This window comes from Acomys russatus, chromosome 1 (genome assembly GCF_903995435.1).
Source record: "Acomys russatus chromosome 1, mAcoRus1.1, whole genome shotgun sequence".
NCBI lineage: Eukaryota > Metazoa > Chordata > Mammalia > Rodentia > Muridae > Acomys > Acomys russatus.
This window is the reverse complement of record NC_067137.1, coordinates 31,380,195-31,404,782: the sequence shown is the minus strand read 5'-3', so window position 1 is coordinate 31,404,782 and position 24,588 is coordinate 31,380,195. Positions and strand designations below refer to the sequence as shown.

Sequence of the window (24,588 nt, the reverse complement as noted above, 5' to 3'; positions counted from 1 at the left end):
AATGCTTGTGTCTCCTTGATTATATAATGTTAGTAGCACTGAGAGCCCCCCCCCCCCACGGTAATGTAATTTAATTATGGGCTGTGTCACCATTCTCCTGTAAAATAGTACTGGACAGACGCACAGGATGGGCCCTTAGCTCCCTGTCTGGCCCCCACACAGCTTGTATTATCAGTGAATATAAACGTACTACATTTGCATGCCTTTTGGGTTTGCCTTAATTCTTACCTCATTTGTAACCTCTCAATCTGGAAAGAGCTGTTTTGGATGAATGCAGTATAAAACTTTAAAATTCTGCTAAACAACTCATTCATTAAGTATAGCTATATATATATCTATATCTATAGAACAGAATATTATTTATTGAAAGTAAAAATCATAATGATGGAAATGTATTGATTTCTGCTTGACATTTCAAAGGCTTCCAGAAGGTGGCAATAGATGTCCCAAATAAATTTCTAACATTTGATTTATTTCCCTAATACTTATAAATTTATAATTTTCAGCTCGATGTTCATAATAGGATCAGCTAGCAATGACTTACTAAACCTACCCTTAAGCATACATCTTTGGAATTGGAAGAATGAATGAAAGGGGCGGGGGTGGGGGTGGGTGGGGTCACTTTCCAACTTCTCATCCAGCCCCTCCCCTAAGGAGGGACAATTAATATGGCATGTAACAGTTAAAGAAAACAGGAAATTTGTTCATTCTGGAAAACAATGCTCATTATGTGACAATAAACTTTATCTCAGTGTGACTTTGGTGCCAACAATGTATTATGTTCTAGATAGCTCTCTGTGGAGCCACACTTAGTGCCCGAGTGGGCCCTCTAAGGTAAGTTAGAAGCAAACATTGTGCTACTTTTTTCTTTTCATGATGGAACAAAGCATATCCTTCTGACCTTGTGTGTGTGTGTGTATGCTGGGGGGGGGGGCATGTGGGGGACTGTCATCCAGAACTCTAAATCGGCTTGGCATTTTCAGACCATGCCTGGAGACATTCGGCTTCTTCACAAAGTGGAGTACACTTGCATTTCCTCTGACAGAAACCTCTAGATTTGCTTTTCACACCAGCTATCAAGCCTTTCAGGGACAGCCACTGTGACCATACCAAAAAACAAACCTCACAAATTATTTTAATTAAAATAATGTGTGTACGAACCCTGGTGCCCCTTCTCTGACCATGTCCCCTGGACAGGGAGGCCTGGCGGCACTCAGAGGAAGGATAGCAAGTTACCAAGAAGAGACTCGATATTCTAAGAGCATATATAGGGGGAGGAGGCTCCCTCAATCAGACATAGGGAAAGGGAGAAGGGGGAAGTGGGAGGGAGGGAAGAATGGGAGGAAACAGGGGAAGGGCTAACAATCGAGATGTAATATGAATAAATTAATAAAAAATGTAAAAAAAAATAATGTGTGTAGATCCAGGGCTTACTGTTTTTTTAAAGTTACTTTCCAGTTTATTAAAACAAACAAACAAACAAAAAAGGTGATAAAGAAACAAGTAAAACACCATTTCAAAAACATTAGACACATTTTTTTTTTTCGAGACAGGGTTTCTCTGTGTAGCCTTGGGCATCCTGGACTCACTTTGTAGACCAGGCTGGCCTCGAACTCACAGTGATCTGCCTGCCTCTGCCTCCCGAGTGCTGGGATTAAAGGCGTGTGCCACCACGCCCGGCTTAGACACATTTTTTTTTTAACTAGACAAATTAGAATGTGGGGTGACCTACAGGAAAATGCTTCATTGCTCCAAGCCAATGTATAAAAAAATGGGTAGAGAGGACTTTTATATGAGTTCAGTGAATGTTTTCTGTAGAAAGCAAAAGAGAAACTACTCCCCCCCCCCCCTCACAGATGTTGTCTGCTGGACCTGGGATCTGAGGACTTGACAGAATGGGATGGACCACAGTCTGGACCTGTCAACACCAGGGCTTACTTTCATCACACACTGCAGCATTCTTTCCTTGATTCAAAGCACTTTTACTGAGAGCATCTTTCCTCCCTAACCATTTTTCTTTGACTTAGGACTACTAAAAGACACTAGCCATGGGGGACTGGCAAGGTGGCTCAGAGGTTAAGAGCACTGTCTGCTCTTCCAAAGGTCATGAGTTCAATTCCCAGCAGCCACATGGTGACTCACAGCCACCTATAATGTGATCTGATGCCCTCTTCTGGCGTGCAGGTGTACATGCAGGCAGAGCACTGTATACATAATAAATCTTAAAAAAAAAAAAAAAAAAAAAAAAAGACACTAGCCAGGGTATAATGACTCCATCCATCGAATTCATTTCACAAGTAACTGTACGCAAACCTTACTACTTACTCATACATGCCAAGAGGCCTAAATTCTGCCCCAAGAGAGAGCATCTCTATAGGTGACTAGGAGCACTTGCACCTTTAGGCCCTGTGCATGGTAAGGAAGAAGCATGAACAGACAAAGTCTGAAATTCTGCCTCTCCCGCTACCATGAGTAAGAGGTATGGGTAAACTGGGGGTGCCACCTGGTTCCACAATGCCCTGGTGACCCATTCATAACAAATCCTCACTGACTGCCTATTATGCACCCAACAATGTTCTTATTAGTATGTCTGGAGACAGCCCATACATGCTCATGAATGTCAAACTCCAAGAGACAGAAGAAAAACACAGCAAGGTAAGAGAGAGGGGGAGGGGTGGGATATAGTGGTGGCTCTACACTGGGATGGTGAGGTGACATGTGAAGTAATGCCACCCAGAAGGACCAGAGTGGAAGGAACTGAGGGAAAGATATCAAAAACATATTTAAATCAAGCCCTTCCACAGGCCCACTAATTCTTTTTTTAAAATGTAGGAGCTATGTGAATAAATAAAAAAATCTGATTTGTGGGCTGTGCATGTCTTTATTCCCAGCACTCAGGAGGCAGAGGCAAGCAGATTGCTGTGAGTTCAAGGCCAGCCTGGTCCACAAAAGGAGCCCAGAACAGCCAAGGCTATATAGAGAAACAGTCTCAAAAAACAAAAAATCTGATTTGCTTATTTAGTCTTCCTTTTTACGATTAGTATAGATTGACTGGCACAGTTGACCCTAAAGAAAAGCCGCCTGTGCCCTCTGGGTGAGCATTTCTATTTCTGGTCATATTGTCCAGCCCCATGTACCACCACCACCCCCCACCCAATAAAAACACTCGCAGAAGGACCTATGCGGACATGTCCCACACCATTTGTGATGGCTGTTTATGGTGTAGGTAGTGTAGTCAATCTCTTGGTTTATTATTACAGGATCAGGTAAGTAAAATGCAGGAGATACCTCAGCCTGACATCCTATACAGTGGCGGAGAGGGCACTAGGTATGTACAACATGAAAAAATGTCTTAAATGCTGAGTAAAAGAAGAATAAAACTGACTACACAGCGTAGTATCTGTACAAATGTAAGGCAACCCACAAAAGGAGTTGAGTCACATTGAGTGAAGGGTGGGTGGCAGTCGAGGTAGTTTCATTATATTACTCTGTAATAACTCAACCCCTTATCACAGCATTGTATCAACTTATGTGTTAAGTGTTTGGCTGGCTGGCACTTGCTTGGAGTCATAGAAGCCACTTGTACTTACTTAGTGGAAATGGGCCCCAGGGACACTCTGGGCTGGCTGGGAACCTCAAGACTTCACTCAAGGCTAGCTTGTACTTCTTTATAACATGGTAGCCTGGCAGTAGCTAAGACTACAAAGTGATCTTGGCTTCCTGCTAAGCAGGAATTTTTACCTTCCTTTCTGTGTCACTTGCAGTTACTAGTTACAAGAAAGGCACATCCTCTCTCCTATTAGGTGAAGCAAAGTTCTTGGAGAATATATAGCATGAGCGATTTTTGTCATCACCTTCAAAATAAATATGCCAGTCTAACCTCTGGCCAGAGCTCACATCCCAGATCCCATATAAAGTGTGCCTCCCAAGAATTTGTAAGAGCTTCATGCCATGACTTTGGGGTCAGGCTTCAGGCCCAGTGTCACCTAGACTCCTCGGATGCAGCACACTGAGTACCATTCTAGACCCAAAATCCACTGTGCCACCAGCGTCATCATCTCCCCTTACACACAACATAAGATAGTGAGCTGTGGGTGTGGGCTGGAGAGATGACTCAGAAGTTAAGAGCATTGACTGCTCTTTCAGAGGTCCTGAGTTCAATTCCCAGCAACCACATGATTGCTTACAGCCATCTAGAACGTGATCTGATGCCCTCTTTTTGGCCTGCAGGTGTACATGCAGACAGAGCATTGTATACAATATAAATAAATAAATCTTTAAAAAAAAAAAATGGTGAGCTGGGCTTTGAACCATTGCAATAAACGCATCATGTGGGAAAGGCACACAGCTTTTCTAATCAATGGCAGCTCTACAATGCAGCTAGGTGGATCTTCTAAGCTTCCTGACGAGGGGCTCCAGCCTATTGTCCACATGTAAAATCTTACAACTACCAACACTTTAAGTAAATACAATTCTTTTTAAAACTTTTTAAAAATATACTGCATATTTTGCTTATATGTGGTGTATTTGTGCATGCTGTATGCCTGGTGCACACAGGGCCAAGTGTTAAGTCCTCTAGAACTAGTTACAGGCAGTTGTGAGCTGCTATGAGGGCGCTGGGAACTAAACTCAGGTTAAGTGCTGAGCAGTCTGTCAGGCCCTAGCATGCTTACTAACAACTTATTTTTTTAATTATTTTATTTTTGTACATAGACTTTTATATTATACACACACACACACACACACACAAACATACACACAGATTACCTATGGGAAGAAGAACCGTGACACAATCAGGAATTATATAAATGTTACATTCTTAGTGTTTTGGCTATTTGTATTTGACAGCCTTGAAGAAGACATCTTTCCTATCTTGGTGCATCTAAATTTCTGAATGTAAATCAATCTCCATCACATATTGTCATTACCAACTTAGAACACCTATCTAGACCTAAAAATATCGTAACCCCTAAACAATTGAGCTTCATATTGTAAAACTAAGCTACCTGGTCTTCAACTCCCTCAGAGACCTGAAAAGGAGTAAACTTGATTATCTGAGTATGCCGGGAGTTCATGTTAGTAACTTTCCAAATGAGAAGATGACAGTGACAGTTTTTTACCTGAATAGTCTTTATAACATTGGAGCATCTTCTTCAGCCTTCTGGCCCAATACATCTGACAGATATATTTGCTATTGAGAAAGTATATGCTTTCAGAACAAAAGAACCAGACACTGACATTGGATCAGACCTGACAGGATGCATTCCTTGCAGCATACTGGACATTTGACATCCTGTTTGGAGAAAGTGGTTGACAAGAAAGAAGGGGGAATATAGAAATGTACAGGGAAGATAGAACAAAAAGTAGATTAGTGAATCTACTCTCCTCAACTTAATGCCTCAGTTGTCACTCACAAGATATTTTTATTCACTGATACAGAATTTTGTATACAGATGCAAAATAAGTTCTAGATACAGTGGTATAGAATTCAAATATAAGATTATTCCTCACATAATATATATATAAATATAAAATTTCTGCTCTAATATGAGGTATTGTACCCATACAACTCAATTATAATACAAGGGTTACTTCCAATGCTTCGAAAGTGCTATCAAGCTGTTTAGGAGAAATACGTTTTCAAATTAATTATTAATAAATTAAATCATGGTCATGTCAATTACTAGTCTACTTTTATCACAAAAATATACATCTTTGGTACAGCAGATAGATATGACTCTATAGAAAGACAAGGGCTTCAAAAACCCCAGAGACATGCAGAATGTGGAATTTAAAAGGGGTTTTATTACTTTAAAGATTCATTGACAATGAGACAGGTTAACTCCTGGCAACACCCAGCCTACCTCCAAGAAGATGATGAGCATCAAAGAACCTCCTTATGGAGATGGCTTCAAATGTGGCAAACTAGCCACTGGGCAAAAGGTCCTCATTTCTACCAGACAAAATTGTGCCTGAAAAAAGGGCAAGCTTGGATGCAGGCAAAGTTGATGGCCAAACTCTGCCAAGACAGGGAAAGTCAGTCCTCGATAGTTACTGCCTTACTAACTTAGAAACTCCAGTCTTGGAAGAGGTTCACAGTAAGACTAGTACGGAATGAAAGCCTTAATAGCATGAACAGTCCTACTGTTTAAGGGTAACGACCTAAGAAGCCCTTGGAAAGAAGCACTTTGTCTGCAAACGTCTTCAGCACTTACTTTAAATCTTCCTGATGCCCTAAAAAGATTGGAGTCTTACCCTAGGGTGTTTGTTTGTTTGTTTGTTTAATTTCTATTTTCCAAGTTATAACGCAGGTGCCATTTTATTAATAGCTAACTTTCAGTAAAGGCTTAGGCCTTTGGGGGCCTTGAGGCCAGTTTTTGTTCCTTTTGAGTAGGCCTGATCATGTGGGGTTGGTTTTCACACTGGAGCCTTTTTCTGAATTTGCAAAGCAGTCAACATCTGGCAGGAATGAGACAAACTTGGTCCCACATGTCACTGCTTGTTTTTCTTTTGCTGCTCTCACATCTTATTGTAGGCATCATGGCATGGTCAGAAAGTACTTTTCATACTGCTTACAGATTCTAGTTTATTTTGTGTCACTTCCTGTCTCACAGGTTACTTCAGTTCCTACACTGTAAGATGGTTCCTAATCCTGGCACTTCCAATTCAGTGTTCCTCACCAGAAGCATCCGTAAGACTATATGGGTTTCTGCTAATAGCTTTTCCAAGGCCATTTAGATTAGTAACATTTTCTATGCAGTACTGTGCAGATTCAATTTTATTTTATGCCATTTATTTTCAAGTGCCACGATCTCTTCCTTTAGCTATAAACAAACCACTCCAATGTTAAAAGTCTTCATATCATTTCCTGTCCCTTAACTGAACAAGTCATTTGGTTTTTTTCTGGCTTGCAATCTCTCCTACTGTTAGAAGACAGAGGCTTTGAACAGCGGCGGGGTGAAGGGCACAACACCTCTTCCAGGAGAACCAAGGCTTCTCCATATGAGCAATTTCATCTTCCTGTAGCTGTCTTGAGGAAGAGCTCACTCCTGTTGAGCCTAGAGGATTCATTTAAAAGCCCTTGAGCATTTAGAGACCCTGGCCAGAGTTTCACTTCTTTTCATTGCCTATTTAGATCTAGCCTGGGAAATACACAATTCTACCAGATTCTATTAGTTGTATGCTACCCAGAGCAACAGGGGTCTCCACAAAGCAAGGTCCCGGAACATGGGAAGGGTTTACTATGGTGGCCATCTGTGGAAGATAGTATCTGCTAGAGGGAATGATCGGGAAATGAGGAAGCACTGCATAAATAATGCTGAAAGCAATCCCATGAGCTGAGGTGTGGATCTAACTCAACTCTTGGCAACTCAGTTCCACTAAGGCAGTCACTCCTAGCAACCGGCGTCCTGAGTATGTTCACATCCCAGAAATGATGGTTAATTCAAGGATACAAGCCCAATCCCTGAAAACCTAACTTCCTTCCAATAGGCTCTATCTCCTGAGGTTCACTACTATCCATTAACACCAGACTGGAAACCAAGTACTTAACACTTCTGGGAACACCAGCAATAGCTATGCACTGTAAATGTTTTAACTGCATTAAGTTATGGATATGACTGGAATACTGCCTCGGGATATTATAAACACTTAAATCTTTATTCCTACGTCTAATTTCGTACAGGGGTGGTGGTGGGAAGAGGGGGTCTTGCTCATGTAGCTATCCTTGGAACTCATGATCCTTCCTTTCACTCAGGCATTTTGAGTCACTTCCTTTTCATCACAGCACTTCGGTCAGATATAACACATGCACCACTACCCAGATTTTTTCTTTCCTTTTGGTTTTTAGGGTCTTTTTGTTTTGTTTTGTTTTTTGTTTTTTATGAGACAAGGTTTCTGTGTAGCCTTGGCTGTCCTGGACATACTATGTAGACCAAGCTGGCCTCAAACTCACAGGGATTCGCCTGCCTCTGTCTCCCTAGTGCTGGGATTAATGGCGTACGCCACCACGCCTGGCATTACTAGGCACATTTGGGTAGGGTATGCTTGGTGGGATGTTAAGGTGTGACCAGAGTCAAGCGGTATGAGTCCTGGGATTAAAGGTGTGTGTCATCATGTCCTGCAGTTTTTAGTTCCTGGAGACAGGGTTTCTCTGGGTAGCCTTTGCTTGTCCTGGACTTGCTTTGTAGACCAGGCTGCCCTGGAACACAGAGTACTGGGATTAAAGGCATGTGCCACCACGCCCCGGTCACTGCCATTCCTTACAGAATTTAAGTATTTGCCTCTACATACAATTACTCCAAACATCACAAAGAGCCCTGTCATATACAAAAAGGAATGGGAGAGATGAAAACTTGGAAAATGTTTAAGGTAAGTTGCTTATTAACTTTACTGTTTTTATACTTTGGCTTTTACTAAATTTACTTACACTTGTCATTTCACGAGTGATTCTGATCATTTCCTGAGAAAGAATATTGAGTACGTAAGTTTGAAAACTCAAAGCTGTCTTGGGACATCTAGAGACTTTAGAGCTACTGGAATAACATGTATAAATAAATCACTGCTCATGAGTAGGCCCAAGTTAATCAATTATTCCTTGTCCCAGTTCACAAAAGCATGGCCTTAATAGATATACATTTAAGTTTTATTTTTGGAAGTTACACATACTTTCAAAGAACAATAGCTTTCACTAAGAACATTAGACGAAGACGTCACTTATGATTGAAACCAAAACTTTCTGAGGCCAAAGCAATGTACTGTCATCAGCAGGAGATGCTCAGGCCCTGACGATTGCATTTCTCATAACACAGCCTTCAGCAGATGCTCAGGATCTGAGGTTTGCATTTCCCATAATGTATTGTCTTCAGCAGGAGTTGTATTTCTCATTTGGTAGAAGCACATTTAAAACTAACACAAATACTCAAGACACTAAAATTCCTTAGCTAGTTAAAATTAATGCCCTGTAAGTTCCACTTCATTTTTTTTATTTGAAAAAGTATTTGTATGTTAAAATAGTTCTGATACAATGAGTTACACTGCTTATGGTGGGTAGGGAAAGTTTAAAATATCTAGCAGTTTCTTCTTACTATATTCTTAAACTAGAAATGCTTTTGGATTTTTGGCAACTATTCTAAGAGCACATTCTCTTCCCCACCAAAACAAAATTGTTTTTGTCAATAACTACAGAAGTATATTTGCTTTTAAAAATAGTATTTTCTTAAAATAATTCCTTTCCAGGTTCATAAATATGTATTTTAATTTATTGCTGGTAATAAAAGGAATGCTTCTGGCTGGTATTCAATGTTTAGAGGTTAGCTCGAACCCTAGAATGCAGGCACTAATACACTCATGTTTTCTTTAAAAAAGAAATCATAACTACCTTTTTATAGGAAATTAATCATTGTAAAAACTTTTTAATGTCTCTAAAATCAGGGTGTGTCTCATGTAGATTTTGCCTGACGTAGCCACTAGCCCTGGGCCTGGCCACAGGCACTCACCTCCTCGTTTTCTCAGCCCTTCTTTACCACTAAGCTGTATTCTCAAGCCTCAGTTTTACTTTCATTTTGAGACAGGGGCTAAGAAGCTCAGGCAGGCCTAGAACTTCTGATTCTTTTGCATCTGCCCCACTAGCGGCTGGACCACGCCAAACTGAGGGCTTTTATACTAACTAGTATACCATGCTATAGGTTAAAGAGGAAATTGTGTCACAGCCGTGGCATGTTCTTCCTTGGATGGAGGACAGGTACTGGACAAAGAAAAAGCATTGTTGGAGTTAGTGGTGCTTTAGGGCTACATAAAAGTATCTAATAAGACCATCTTAAAACTGATGAAATGTAGTGATAAAAAAAAACTGTATCCCATCTATAGTTGTACTCTAGGGTTAAAAACCAATGGCACCCAAAGATTTTGCCCAGTCTTAAGTAGGACTCTACTGGACATTGGTATGTCCAGTGTAACCAGCTCTTGTCCAATGCATCCCCCTATTCCACAATGAGAAATCCCTCTTTCCACAGATATTTGTTAATTTTTAAATTAGATTATAATAATCTGGAAAAGTAAAACTAAACATCAGGTGCTCAAACTTTTATTTTAATTCTTACAAAATACTATAGAAATGAACCCAAACTGAACACGTATGTACATGTGCATATGTACAAAATTTTACTCTTGAAAAAATTTATAAAAGTGGATGATAAAAACAAAACACAGAAACTCCAAAGCAAAAAGCAACAAACAAAAACAAAGAAAAAAAAAAAAAACACAGAGATTTAAAACCAGTATTATGAAATTGGTTTTCACAGGAAAAGCAATAATAATTTTAAACTATTGGCAGCAGCTGGTTTTCTAGGCTTATTTACACAATCGATGGGTCAAATGAAAGGAGCTTCTTTATTTCAGAATATCTCTAGTCTCATTGTATTTCATCCACCAGTCCAGATTATTACCCCCTCACAATCTTTCAGCACGTGGGCAAGGCACTAAGCTGTCAACTTGCGTTGTCATCTTCCTCTTGGGTTATAGGTCGGAAGGGCAACATGGTTTGGCCTCTTTCAGGGTCAGACATTCGAAGAATTCTAATCAGTTTACTTGAAGGAAGTGAGCTAGGGGAAGCAAGAGTAAGCACTCAATTTCCCAAAGTTTTCATTCATTAAATATTTGCCTACTCACCCTAGGTTCCATCTCCAATAATATGAGCAACCAATAAATAAAAACACTTCCTCTACATCCTATTTTCAGTCTGGTTGAAAACAAAATAAAAACGTTTATGTCAGCTACTTTACACTCTTGTTCTTCTCTGGAGTTGCCTGGAGAGTCCAATCAAATCAGCAGAGGATCATGGGACTGATTCAGAACAGAGAATCAATCCTCAATGGCAGAGCAGAGCTCTAAGATTAGTGTTTGTAAGTAGCCAAGGACAAGGAAGAAATCATTTCCTTGTCTTACACAGAATTAGTAAAACCATTTCATATTAATTGGCCAAGAAAACCACAAAGGAGCAAATTGAAAACATAAACAAGTCAAAATTACATTCTAGTCCAATTGTTTCTTAAAGAAGAGATGACATGAATAAAAGTTTAAGTATCTAGGAAAATAGAAGACATCTTAAATCTGACGAGCAAGAAAGCAGATTAATCAACTCCCACACCTTACCTCCCCCCCATATCTGCATTGAAAAATAACCATGCCAGTTCCACATTCCAGGCCGCTTTCACTCAGGATGCTTTGGCTATCTGGAATTTTTGTATGGGTATGTCTCCATATAGAAGACTTCTTTCCCTTGTTAAATGATATATAAATTTAGAAAAAGAAAAATGCTTTGCAAGGAAGACCCACTGAGTCTCAGTGACACAGAGCGCAAAAGGCTGCTTGCTAGATAGCATACCAGAAGCATGGAACACAGGAGAACAAGAAACCTCCATGGTAGGCATGTCTTTAGGGCCTTGTGGGGGAGGGGGCATATGTATATCACTTCTACACGTGATCAAAATACATATAAATATGTAAATAAATATTATAAACGTGTGTTCACACAAAGTTTTAATAAGTTACCTCATGCTTTGAGGGGTAAGCAAGATAAATTGTCTAAAACGTTGGGAATCTGCCATCTTAAGTATCATGTCCATTGCAATTCTTCTATTAACCATATCCTGAAGAACAAAGATAAAAGTTAGGATTGCTTTTGTGTCAGCTATTTCTATCAAAGCAGCATTCTAAGGCCGACGTGGTGGCACATGGCTTTAATCACAGCACTTGGGAGCCAGAGGCAGGTGGGTCTCTGTGAGTTCAAGGCCAGCCTGGCTACAAAGTGAGTCCATGACAGCCAAGGCTACACAGAAACTCCGGCTCAGAAAACCAAAACCAAACCAAAACAAAACAAAAACAAACAAACAACAACAAAAAAAACCCCAGCATTCTTTTGGCTGAAACAAACTTCTTGAGTTTCTTCATTATGTATGATACCAAGTAGTTTCTCTATGAAAAATATCAGAAGCAGTAAGGGGAAAGTAACCGAATATTCTCCCAGGCCATTTCTAAGGCCTCCTCTCTAAAATACAAATAACAATTATAAGAATAAGAAAATATACTAATGACACAACTATTACAGTATGGATCTGTAAGTACAATAATAGTTAATTACTCAGGATAAAGACAAAAATTTGCCTGGTTTCAAATTTGTCAACTTTCTCAGAATTTAGAAAGCATGGCAATCACAAGGCAACATAAAAGCATCATCATAAAAGATAAACACAGTTTAATACATAATGTGTGAAAGCATACTACAGAGACAGGGGCATGGTACTTGGAAAATTACAAACAGCTTAGAAAAGCTAAAATTTCTGGCAGATACTACACCATTAAAGATCTAAATGTTACCTTATAAAATTAAATATTTTATATATAACCACCTAGGAGTCTTAAAAGGGTGAGCATGATCAGGTCTGATTTACCAAGCAATATTCTCCTAAAACATGTGGCTATAGAATGGGCAAGGTAAGGTAAGACACGAGTTTCAAAGTCTATCAAGAGGCAGGTGGGGATAAAGGGACAAGAGGTGGCAGAGCCACAGTGAGATGGGAGGAAAGGCTAGAACATTCAGAAAAGGAGCAAACAGGCCACCCAGCATGTAAAAGGGAAGAGCTAATCAGATATATACACGCTTTTGAAGCGTGTGACTAGGATGGTAAAGACAATTTATCATTAACATGGTGAAAATTTCAGAAAAGATGATTTGAGAGGAAGGCCCACTCAGTCTCACCCTGAGCTCAGAATGCTGGCAGTTTACTGGATGGTGGAATGGGTAGTGGGGTACACAGGTCTAGTCCACAAACAAGTTATCAGGATAGGAGGCCACTGTCAGGTAGGTCTATAAGCAGATAGCAGCTTTGGGGCCTGTAGGGAGGTATGTATGTTATATCACTTCTACACATTTGTGACCAGAAAAATAGTAAGACTGTAAAAAGCAAACAGAAAATGTCAAACACTCAATGACATTAGATGTGGAAGTAGAAAGGAGACTAGAAAGGGGGAACACACAAAGAGTGTAGAGGCTGTAAGACAACACACCCCAAGGGAGGGGGACAGGAGCCAGGTACTCCAATAAATGAAGACCAAGCTCAAGAGTGACATCTGATAAATGAGCGCTGCTGTGGACCCTGAGCCCAGACTACAGTGCATACAGTGCATACAGTGCAGTGCAGTGCAGTGCAGTGCAGTGCATGTTAGACACAGAATGCCATCTGAGCCTCACTGTAGCCCAATGAGGCAACGAATAACTGTGTTCTACTACATGGAGAAACTCAGACCCCAGTAAGCAGTCCTTGGTTTCAAAACCTTTATTTTATTGTTTTACCCTTAAAGTCAAATGCTCTTACGTATTTGTTATCTGTTTTGCTCTTATGTTACTCTTTTGAAAAGCGTGGCCATAACCATAGGAGCCAGTTAACAAAAGCCCTGTGTTAAGAAGCGAAAGTCCTTTAATCCTCAGCACTAGGGAGGCAGAGGCAGGTGGATCACTGTGAGTTCGAGGCCAGCCTGGTCTACAAAGCGAGTCAAGGACAGGCAAGGCTACACAGAGAAACCTTGTCTCAATCGAAAAACCAAAAGAAGAAAAAAAAAAAAAAAAAAAAGCAAAAATCTTACGTAGAATGATGGCAATAATCTAGGGGAAAGGCTCAAGGAGAGAAAGCCTACCAGGAGGACACTTCAAGATGTACATGGTGGGAGAGAAAAGCTGGAGTAGGGTCTCTGGAGGTCCACACAGTAGCCATGGAGAGAACTAAACTACAGGGTCTCCCCAGCCACTAACATCACAAACTAATGTGCCAGGACACAGCCTTCCCTATGGTGAGGAAATAAAAGAAAAATTGTTTCTTTCAAAATATTCTAGCAAAATAAAAATTAGAGAACTTAGAATTCAACAATACCATGTAGACATCAAACTCGTCCAGGCATCTGAAAGGTGATTCAGCAATGGACCACAGGGAAAGAATGAAGCACACGGTGGAGAAAGAACGTTCACCGCCAGACAAAGCACGCATGTCATTGAAGGAAGCTTTGTTTCCCTCTCCAGGCTGAACCTTTAAGAGCAATCACAAGGAACAGTTTATAGTCTTGAAAATGAGAAAGAAAAGGGGTAAAGCTAAGATCATTAGCAGTATGAAAGAATCTACTTCATTCAAAATATTTTATACTTTAACTATATAGTAAGCTTTCTAATTTTGTTTCACTTTAAAAGAATAAAACCAAAGGACTACAGAGATGGCTCAGAGTTAAGATGCTCTTACAGAGGACCAGGCTTGTTTCCCAGCATTCACACAGTGGCTCATGCCCATCTGTAAGTCCAGTTCTAGAGATCTGATGCCTTCTTCTGTCCTCCTCAGGCACCAGGCATGAACTTGCATAGATATACATGCAGACCAAAAGTCTATACACATAATTTTTTAAAAAACCAGCCCACCATAAGTGTCACACGCCTCAGCCTTCAGAGGCAGAAGCAGGAGGATCTCTGAATTCCAGGACAGCCAAGGCTACACAGAGAAACCATCTCAAAACAAAACAAAACATAAAAATCAAATTGAGTACTTTTTGTCACCTTGATGGAACCTAACAAACCAAAATTCTGAAGCAATGACAACAAATCCAATATTTAATGTAATATTACTTACTAAAATAAATAATTTAAACTAGTTCTTTTGAAACTGCTACTACATTAAACATTTAAAGTATTGAGGTAATTTTTCATTACTAGAATTACAGTGACATCTAGTGGTTACACTGCTTTAATATTTACTGATTTTCAAAACACAGACCCACTTGATGGAAGACGCTTACCTAAGAACAATAATGGAAATGGATTACAGACATTTTGAGGGGTGGAGGGAGGAGGGATACTGGAAGAAGAGGAGGGAGGAAGAATGCAGCAGGATGTAAAATAAATAAGATTAAAATAAAGACATTAAAAACATTTTTTAAATCTCCCATGGAAACAGTAAAAAAAAAAAAAAAACAAAAAACAATTAATGTTATTAAAAGCATTCCTTCTGCATAATTTCCTGAGACAATAAGATAAAGTAATTTAAGGAGGCACTATATTTTGACAAGACTGCAGACATACTTTATCTATCCACCAAAGTGAAAACAGTTTTAAGTGTAATATATATGCTTCTCTCAGATGAACATACATTCATTTTTAACACTCTAAGAGGCTTACAAATTCTAAATTTAAATGTTTTGGGTTTTTTTTTTTTTTTTTTTTTTTTTTTGAAGGCACACCCAAAGGGAAAAAATATCTTAGGAGCACATAAGCATTTATTTTCCTTGAATTTACATCTGAAAGTAGATGGGTTTTCAAATTAATGCAATTTTCTTCCCAACAGCAATGTAATAACTCTGATTGCATGTCCTTACCAACAGTTTCCAGTCTTGTTCACTTCAGTCATCCTCATCAGGGGTGCAACAGTAGCTAGTGAGGCATACATTTGTGTTTCTCTGACAACTAAAAATCTTGAGCATTGTTCACCGTGCTTAAACTCCATTTGGGTAACTCCATTTACTTGTTTAGTCTTTGGTGATTTTAAAATGGGTTCAGTCTTTTTGTTTTATTATCCTTAAAATATCCTAGGTGAGTTCTTTTGTTATATTATTCACCAAAAATTATCTTTACCCAGGCAATAGCATCCCTATTATTACATTTACTTTTTAATTGCTTTTGAGGTCCTATTTTTAAAATATTCATGAAAGTACTTTACTTTTTATTAACAGGCAAGGGTGGCATATGTTAATGGAATGTTTATTTTCACACATATGAAGCATATACCGGTTAAGTCATAACAATTAGTATTTCTATCTCCTCACTTGTGTCTGAGCTTTTGAGCATGTATATGTCTTTTAGTTTTCTTTAAAGTATCGAATATTTCTTGTGAACTGTAGTTCACACTGCTGTGGAGTACTGGGATTTAAACTCCCATGGAACTATGTTTTGGTACTTGGTACTCAACTTCTTCCTCTTCCCTCCCCAACTTGTAGTAATCATAATTGTGTGTTCAGATTAACTCTTGATCTTCCCATGAGAATATGTGTTACTTGTTTTTCTGTGTGGCTTATTTAACATAACATCTTCTAGTTTTATCCATTTTGATGCAAAAGGACAGGAGTTCGTTCTTGCTAATAGCTGAGTATCATTTCCTTAATGTCATCTATTATATTCCCTTATCCATTCATCCATTGACAGGTACCCTAAATTGACTTCCTCATCCACAAGTTTATTGTTCTACATTTTACATTTATCAATTTTAGTCACTTTTCATACTAAATGAGGCAAAATATAAATGTAAATAAAAAAGAAAAATCTGTGTAGAAATGTGCTGTATAATTTTATAAATTTGGGTAATTTTATGGTTTTTATTTCTAATATCATTCGATTTTGAAATATATTCTGAATAACTTCAATTTATTTTTACTTAATAAGCTATTGAGATTTTGACTGAGGACAGGTAAATGGTCTATGCCGGTAAATGTCTCATAGGCAGTTCACAAAAATTACAATTTACCACAGTGTTCTGCATTTATGCTACTGTATCAATTTGGGGGCTATTGTAAGGCTTGTATAAGTTTACTAACTTTTAATCTGATTTTTCTGTTAATTATTGAGAAAAGTTCTAATTTCCATGTATAGTTAACTATTTTGCCTTTTAGTTTCCTCAACTTTTCTATACTTACTGTTTTCTGAATATACAAATTCAGAATTTTTAAAATTAACTTTCTAATAGAATGAAACATTCCTTTTGGTCTCTAGTGATACTGTGTAAACCTGATTTTGTTGTTGTTTAAAGATTTGTTTATTTATTTATAATATAAATGGTGCTCTGCCTGCATGTACACCTGCACACCAGAAAGAGGGCATATTATAGATTATAATATTAAATCATATTATAGTTGGATGAGAACCACTATGTGGTTGCTGGAAATTGAACTCAGGACCTCTGAAAAATCAGATAGTGCTCTTTAACCACTCAGCCATCTCTCAATCCCTTGATTTTGTTATTAATAGCAGTTTGTAAGCTTTCTTGTGTATCAACATGGATGTCTTTGCTCTGTTTTTTCCTTAGAATTCCCCCTGTCCTTATGTTAATATTTAAAGTCTCCTTTTAACCGGATTTGACTCACAATCTTATACACACAGGTCTTTGCTTTTAATATAGCTTATTAGTCCATAAAGGCCTAATGTAACTACTGGTAACGTTAGGTTTTATTTCTCACTATTTTGTGTTTGTCTCCGTGTTCTCTGCTATCCTTCCTCTTTTGTTTATTTGAGACAGGGTCTCACTCTATAGCCCAGAGTGGCTATAATTTGTGTTAATCTTCCTGCCTGAGGCTCCCAAATGTGATTAAACACAAGTTGTCCTTAGTCCTCCATACTTACACCGTGACATGCAATCTCAAATACGAGAAAATCTTTTTGATTTTAATAAGATACAACAATTGTGTTTATGTACAAAACTACAATTTAAAAATAAAGAATGCATCCATCATTCTCTAAGTTTCCTCTGGCTCGTTCATAATCTTTGCTTGGTTTCCATGGATCTGAATGTCTCTGTAATAGAACCTTTCTCTGTTACTTCAGCCTTCAGTTAATGAAGTCTTCAAATACTGTTCCTTCCTTTTCAAAGTTACTGTAATTATTTTAACTCCTTTCCATTTCCATATACATTTTAGGACCACCTTATCAATTTTTACACACACACACACAGAAAAGCCTGTGGCTATTTTGATACAAATGGTGCTGAATCTATAGGTCAATTTGGGAAGAACTAAAATTTTGACATATTGAATTATGTGTGTTGTACATATACATACGTATGCAGTGGATATGCATATATGTGTGTGTGTGTGTGTGTGTGTGTGTGTGTGTGTGTGTGTGTGTGTGTGTAGTAGGTGTTTTCCTCAATCACAGTCTCCTCTACTTTTTTGTTTTTTGAGGCAGGGTCTTTTATTAACCGTAGACCTCACTGAGCCAGCTAGATTTGCCAGCCCCATGAGTTCACCAGCCTTTGCCTATGGAGCACTGGGATTAGTGCTGGCCTTATGCATGATGCAGGAAATCCCACTCAAGTTCTAAAGCTTGCAAAGCAAGCACCTTACTAGATGGGACATCTCCCCAGCCCTTGCTGAGTCTTTTGAGCCATAAAAACCATGGATTCCTCACTAAGGTCTTCATTAATTTCTCTTTTGGCTTTTCAGTGTATAGGTCTTTGACATGTTATGCCAGATTTCTATGTATTTTACATAAAATGGTGTTATAAATGGTATTATAAAATTCCAGTTTTTGATCATGTTGCTAATTTATAAAAATATAATTCATTTTGAATGCTAATTGTGCCTCTAACCCTGCTAGTTGCATTTAACTATTTTTAGCTGTTTGTTCTGTAGATTTCACCAACCATGTTAATTATAAATGTAAGGAATTTTACTTCTTTTATAATCCATTTCTTTTGCTCCTTGACTTTGGCTAGAATCACTAGTACAATAATGAATAAATGGTGAGCATGGACAACCTGCGTGGCTCCTGACTGTAGGGTAGGGACTCAAATCTTTTTACTTTATGCTTGATATTTTGTCTAACAACAGATACTAGATGACACAATAGGCCACCAAGGTAGAATGAACAAATTTCCATCTGACTAGATGTACATATGCCAAGGCTGACAGACAGTTAATCTGGGAGAAAGCTGGACTGCAGTAGATGTGCAGTTTTACTAAGATACATGCAATTTCATACATATTAGTTCCTTTGGCTAGCCATGTAAATTCCAACCCTCAAGAATTAACTGAAATACTAGTCACATGCTTAGCATTCCCTAATTCCGGGTGTCTTGTCTCAGAATCCCTTAGAACCACCAAAATTCCAAGATCAGCAAACGCATCCAGGAAATAAAATATCCAGCAATGTTAGTGTACTTTGGACAGGCTCTCCCACTTCCTGGGATTTCAATTCATCTAATTGCTGTTGCTTCCACAGCTTTCCAATGCCTTTAAAAATACAACTTCTGTAAATTCCTTGAATTTCTTGTACTTTTGCAGTAAAAACAATGGATTATTATGACATACTACCTAATTCCTCCCAGTACTTTCAAATCTGTCTTTAAATGATTACCTCTCCAAAAAGTAAATAAATAAATAATAATTAAACAATAAGAAATAAATTTAACTTCTTAGTTTGCTTAAATGCAGAGGTTTTTAAATGATGAAGGATTCCAAACATCTAGTATTAACTGTGAATATTAGAATAAAAGGGTAAGATTATAGTACCAAGAGCAGCAATTACTATTTAAAGTGAGTAACTGTTTTCTATCTTCCTACGCAACTTTTAATCCATATCCCCACACTAGACACTTTGTACACATTTCTACAACCACAGAATCTACAAAAGTGAATATAACAGATAATTAAATTATGAGGCAGAAACTTCCTGGCTTCCACTGTGAGAGTACAGACAATGTACTCTCTGTAAATACTACATGGCACTGGGTAAAAACTTAAAACAGTTGTGGACTGACAAGGTAAACACTTGTTATCCTTAGCATTCTAAGAACACAATGTGTTTGTATGGAAAGAACACTAAGCTACTAGCTTTATTAACAGAAACAATTTTAAACATACTAGCAAAGACCATCTTTAACTTAGAATAAGTTCCTGTTTTCTACAGATAACAGGATAAGGCTGATCAATGTTTCAAGAAAAGAAAAGAAACAACTAATGATAAAGATGTAGAGTCAGGATACTTACTGATATACTAAGAGTTTCACTCTTGTGGTCAAAATTCATTTTTCCACAATAAGCCCGCTGAGATAGTAAGTTATCAAAGTATAATTTGCATCGCAATGTCAAACACCTTCAAAGAAAATAATTTGGCATATTATAATACAAATTGTTTGTTCAACACAGTATAAAATGAGATTTAAGATGGTTTTTAATTGGATTTTTACAAGTTCATTACCTATATATGAATATTTATAAAGAGAAGAAGGGTATCATGCCACATTTAATATGCCCCATTATGACAATCAGTCCATATGCATGTATTAGTCACTCAAATAATTTATTCAAGGCATGTATCAGACAAATCTTGTCCTTAAAGGAATTGAGCTTTAGGGACAGCAAGGTAAACTCGCATCTTATTAATCTGCCTGTTTCCCTAAATTCATAATGGGAAAAAAAAAAAAAAAAAGATAAGGGTAATGTTTTATCTCTTGTTAGTACAAAGCAACCTCCATTATTTCTTCTCTACTATCAGAAGACACTAGGCTGTATGGTAAGGAAACTTCCTGCTGCATAAGTCCCCCCCCCCCTTTTGTGTTTATATACATGTGCACACATGCATGTGCCAGAGAACCTCACCTGTCATTCTTTGGTGCTACCCAACTTGGTTCTCTTATGTGCATGGTTTTAGATTTTTATCTTTATGAGTGTTTTGCCTGTATGTCTGTCTGCACATGTATGCAGTGCCCACAGAGGCCAGAAACATAAGAGATCCCTGTGACTAAGAGTTGTAGATGGTGATGGTGTTGGGAATTGAACCACAAAAAAGCAACCAGTACTCTTATTTTTGAAACAATCTCTCATTGCTCTGGGGCTTGCCTACTTAGTTAGTTTTAGTAGTAAGCCCCAGAGATCCTATTCCCACCTCCCCAGTAGTAAAATTATAAATATGCACTACTGTGCCTGACTCTTCTGTGTTCAACTTTTATGTGGGGCACAAAACAGGGGCTCAAACTCGCTTACGAAGCTATCCCAGCCTTCAATTCTTATCTACCTTTCTCTTTGTCTTTATCAGAGTGGAGTTACTGTGATTTTTCAGACTGCCCCAGATTTTGCCAATCCAAGTCCTTTAAGCTATCTCCTAAGTACTAGTGTTATCACTTTGAAGGGTAGGCTGGAGCTGGAGGGAGTGGGCAGGTTTAGAGACTTATCTCTATCTTCCCCACACAGATTTGCTATCAGCCATTTCCCTCCATGGGAGTCCAGTTCCTTTTACTGGGGGCCCAGTATTTAGAAAATACAGTCTGGGTGAGCAAAAAATGGCAATTCTTCTTATCACTGCTACTCTTTATTGAGTCTGAGGTCTCAAAGTAACCACGTTTGTTTTGGAGGGTGGGAGTGGGGGTTTGTTTTCTCTACTGTTTCCTGTCCTATAAAGTGCATTATCTTTCTCCACACTAAAAGATATAGAAGCCTGGTTTTCTTAGTCTCTTTTGCTGCTACAGCACTGGTAACTGGATTCCAGAACTCTCTATTAACATCCTGCAATACTCCAATATATTGGCTGCTTCCACTCACAGGACTTTTATCATAAACTGTTCTAAAATAAGATGGCTAGAAAGTAGAGCGGGAGAAATGATTCTAACATGTTGGCCATTTTTGTTCTTTCCACAACTGAGTAAACAACACAACAACAACAAGTCAATTTTAAAGCCTCTATCAAGATAATACACTAGGATGGTTAGTGCTGGCAATGCAACAATCTAGAATAACCTAGAAAATGGGCTTAAGCATACCTGTGGTGGATTATCTTTATTGGGCTAATTAAAACCAGTCTAAAGGCAGGCAGCCCCATTCTTTGGGCACAGGATCCTGGACTGTATAAGAAGGAACAGAGCAGTATGCATTCATACTTCACTCTCTGCTTCTTTACTATGGATACAACACAACCAGCGGCTTCAAATACCTGCTGCCTTGATGGACCATATTTCAACTGTGAGCAGAAATAAACCCTTTCTCCCTTAAGTTGCTTTTTTCAGAGTATTTATCATCACAACAGAAGACACAGACACACACACAGAAGTACTTTTACACAGATTATTTAAACACTGGTTTCTGTTTAACAATAGAGCACCAAACTATACTACATCTGGAAAACATGTATATAATAATAAAAACTATATTTAATTTTTCTAAACCTCTTCAAAACCTAGACAAACTATATATGAAATAGGAGTTTTCAATCTGGATACCAAATAACAATGGCAGTTCTAGTCACAATGATCTGTAATAGAAGGGGCAGAGGTTGGCAGAAAAGGAAAACTGCGGAGGATATACCAGGGCTGTGCTCTACCAGAGACCTGGGTACCAACCAGTGCAAACTACATGAAGACTACCTGAATCAAGGTGGGAAATGAACAGTAACAGAAGCACTTGGGAGAAGCATGAGGAGATGTCACAGGCAGGGAGAGCTCATGTCTTGTGGACAAGAGTGAAACCTCTGGACTCACAAGCACTGGTAAGAAGAGTACCTCAGAGCAAGAGCAGAATCAGCTCTAAAGAATGGTTGCCAAGAAAACTTTAAAGGCAGTGTACAGGATAAAAATTTATCTCCTTTTCACCACATACATAATGATAGGCATCTTTTTTTTTAATTTATTTCTATTTCCTTAAAATTGTAGAACTTTGGGGTAAGGAAGATAAATCAGTTGTTGTTGTGAAGACCCAAGACTGGATCCCTAGAAGCCATATAAAAAGCCTCCAGGTAGCCTCACGTTCCTGTAACCCCAGTACTGGGGGGAGGGGGAGGGCTGGGGCTCGGAGGGTGGGAAAGATAGGTGTAGATCCCTGAAGCTCCCTGACCAGGCAACCTAGTCAAACTGATGAGCTTTAGGTTCAGCAAGAGATGCTGTCTGGAAACGAAATTTAAATAAGGGGGTTGGGGGGAGGGGGTAGGGAGGTAGGGGAGGAATTAAGAAATACACCTGCTTCAACCTCAGGCCTCTTCCATACACAGATACACACACTGTACCCAAACACACAATAGTAAACGTTGGGCTAGAAAGAAGTAAAAAGCATCACTAAAGGGCTGTCTGGGGAAAACTGATATCAGAGGAACTATGGCCTCTCTGGAATAAGGATATTAAGAGCTATATCCCCTAACACTCTTCTGTTTTTGTTTTGTTTTGTTTTGTTTTGTTTTTTTCCCCTGCGTCTTTGGTGTAAGTGGGGATCAACTTACTCCTGTAAGACTGCATCTTTCACTATGTTACTAATAGCTCTTTTCTTTGCTCAAGCACCAGCTACATCAAACACAATTATAAACACTGAAGATATTATAGTAAATCAAACAGAGGTTTATAATCATGGAGCTATACCACTCTAGTAGATCATGGTAAAGTAATTGATAGACTGCCTTAATGGGCCCTCCTAAACTTCCCTAGTACCATGCAATGTCCAAGAGTAAAATCAACTGTTTCAGTACCACTGAGTTCCACTCAAATGACCTAGTAGGCAATAAACAGAATCTGAGAGTTCTAGTAAAAGTTACCTTTACAGTGAAAAAGCTGGGTGCGCTTGCTGATAAGGTCCTTGCAGGGCAGCATTCTGACAACTACAGACTCTAAGCTCTAACTGTGAATCATGCATCCACAGTACACTGAGACACGATCTAATGATTATTCATATAGGATAATGTGAAAACAAACAAAAAGAGACACACTTTTAAAATTCACTTACCTTCTGAATTGTTGGTATGTTTTGTACCTATGGGTCATTATTTCTTCTAGTAATTTAATAAACCTTCTTAAAGTTCTTACTTTATTATCCAGATCAAGATAGGTTTCTCTTGCTTCCTGGTACTGCCTATTTTATAAATAAAACATTCAGTGAATAAAAACAAACATACAAGTAAAGCCTCACATATATTTAACTAGAAAGAAAAGGGAAAAGAGGAGTATAGAGGGCCTAAGAACAGTTGCTTCTATGAATTTCTAGCCAAAGTATACTCCTACAAAGAATGAATGTTACAAGAGAGACAGTGCAGCTGCAAAGAGAGAAAAATGAAGTCTGAGCCTTAGAAAACGCATTAAGACAGAAAGTATGTGCATAAGTATCAAAGGCAGATCTTAGAAAATACTAATAAACCAACACTTTCTTAAATTAAAGGGGTAATACCAGAAGGTTTTCTTGGTAACAGATGTCGACAAGGGAACAAAGAGATACAAGGTCAGTATTGGAATCCCTCCATCCTAAACTGGGTAAGTAAAGAAGCAAGGTAAGGAAAGCAAGACTACTCAAAACTGCCACAGTGGAAAGGAAACAAACAGCCTGAGACACTTTCCATAAATCTGAAGCTTACCAATTTAGCTAGAATGGCTGACCAGCAAGTTTTAGGGACTGACCTGGCCCTGGTGCCAGGGTTAGAGATAGCCATTCTCACACTAGGTTTACAAGGGTACAGGAGATCTGACTTCAGGACATCGTGATTTCACAGTAAGAATTGTTACACTGCATCACTCCCCATCCCCAACTCATTCATACATATTTATGCATATATACAAAGAGAATGTCAGTACTGAGGATGAACCTGAGTCTTAAGTATGCTACTATTGAGTGGCATCCACAACCAAATGATGCAATTTAGAAACTTTTTAAAAGTGAGATGTGCTGCCTACAGAAATTTCTTAATAGTCTGAATCTTCCCCAATGTTTTGAAAATGATGGTGATATCACTTGCTTTGTCAAATTTATTTTTTTAAAACATTTATTTATTGTGTGTATATTCATATGCCACCATGGTACATGAAGGTTAGGGGATAATCAGTGGTA

At 38.5% G+C, this 24,588-nt stretch overlaps 1 protein-coding gene across 1 annotated transcript in view; it reads right to left on the bottom strand.

Moving 5' to 3' along the window:
* Positions 1–8,968: 8,968 nt before the first annotated feature.
* Smc6 (structural maintenance of chromosomes 6) overlaps positions 8,969–24,588 on the bottom strand; it is a 61,578-nt gene continuing 45,958 nt past the window's right edge. The window contains exons 23-27 of the mRNA XM_051143433.1: positions 23,497–23,622; positions 19,786–19,891; positions 13,926–14,078; positions 11,551–11,648; positions 8,969–10,601 (exon numbers count right to left, since the gene is read on the bottom strand). Of these exons, the coding sequence (XP_050999390.1) occupies positions 10,487–10,601; positions 11,551–11,648; positions 13,926–14,078; positions 19,786–19,891; positions 23,497–23,622 (598 nt within the window). The 3' untranslated portion in view covers positions 8,969–10,486. The remainder of the gene's footprint in view (positions 10,602–11,550; positions 11,649–13,925; positions 14,079–19,785; positions 19,892–23,496; positions 23,623–24,588) is intronic.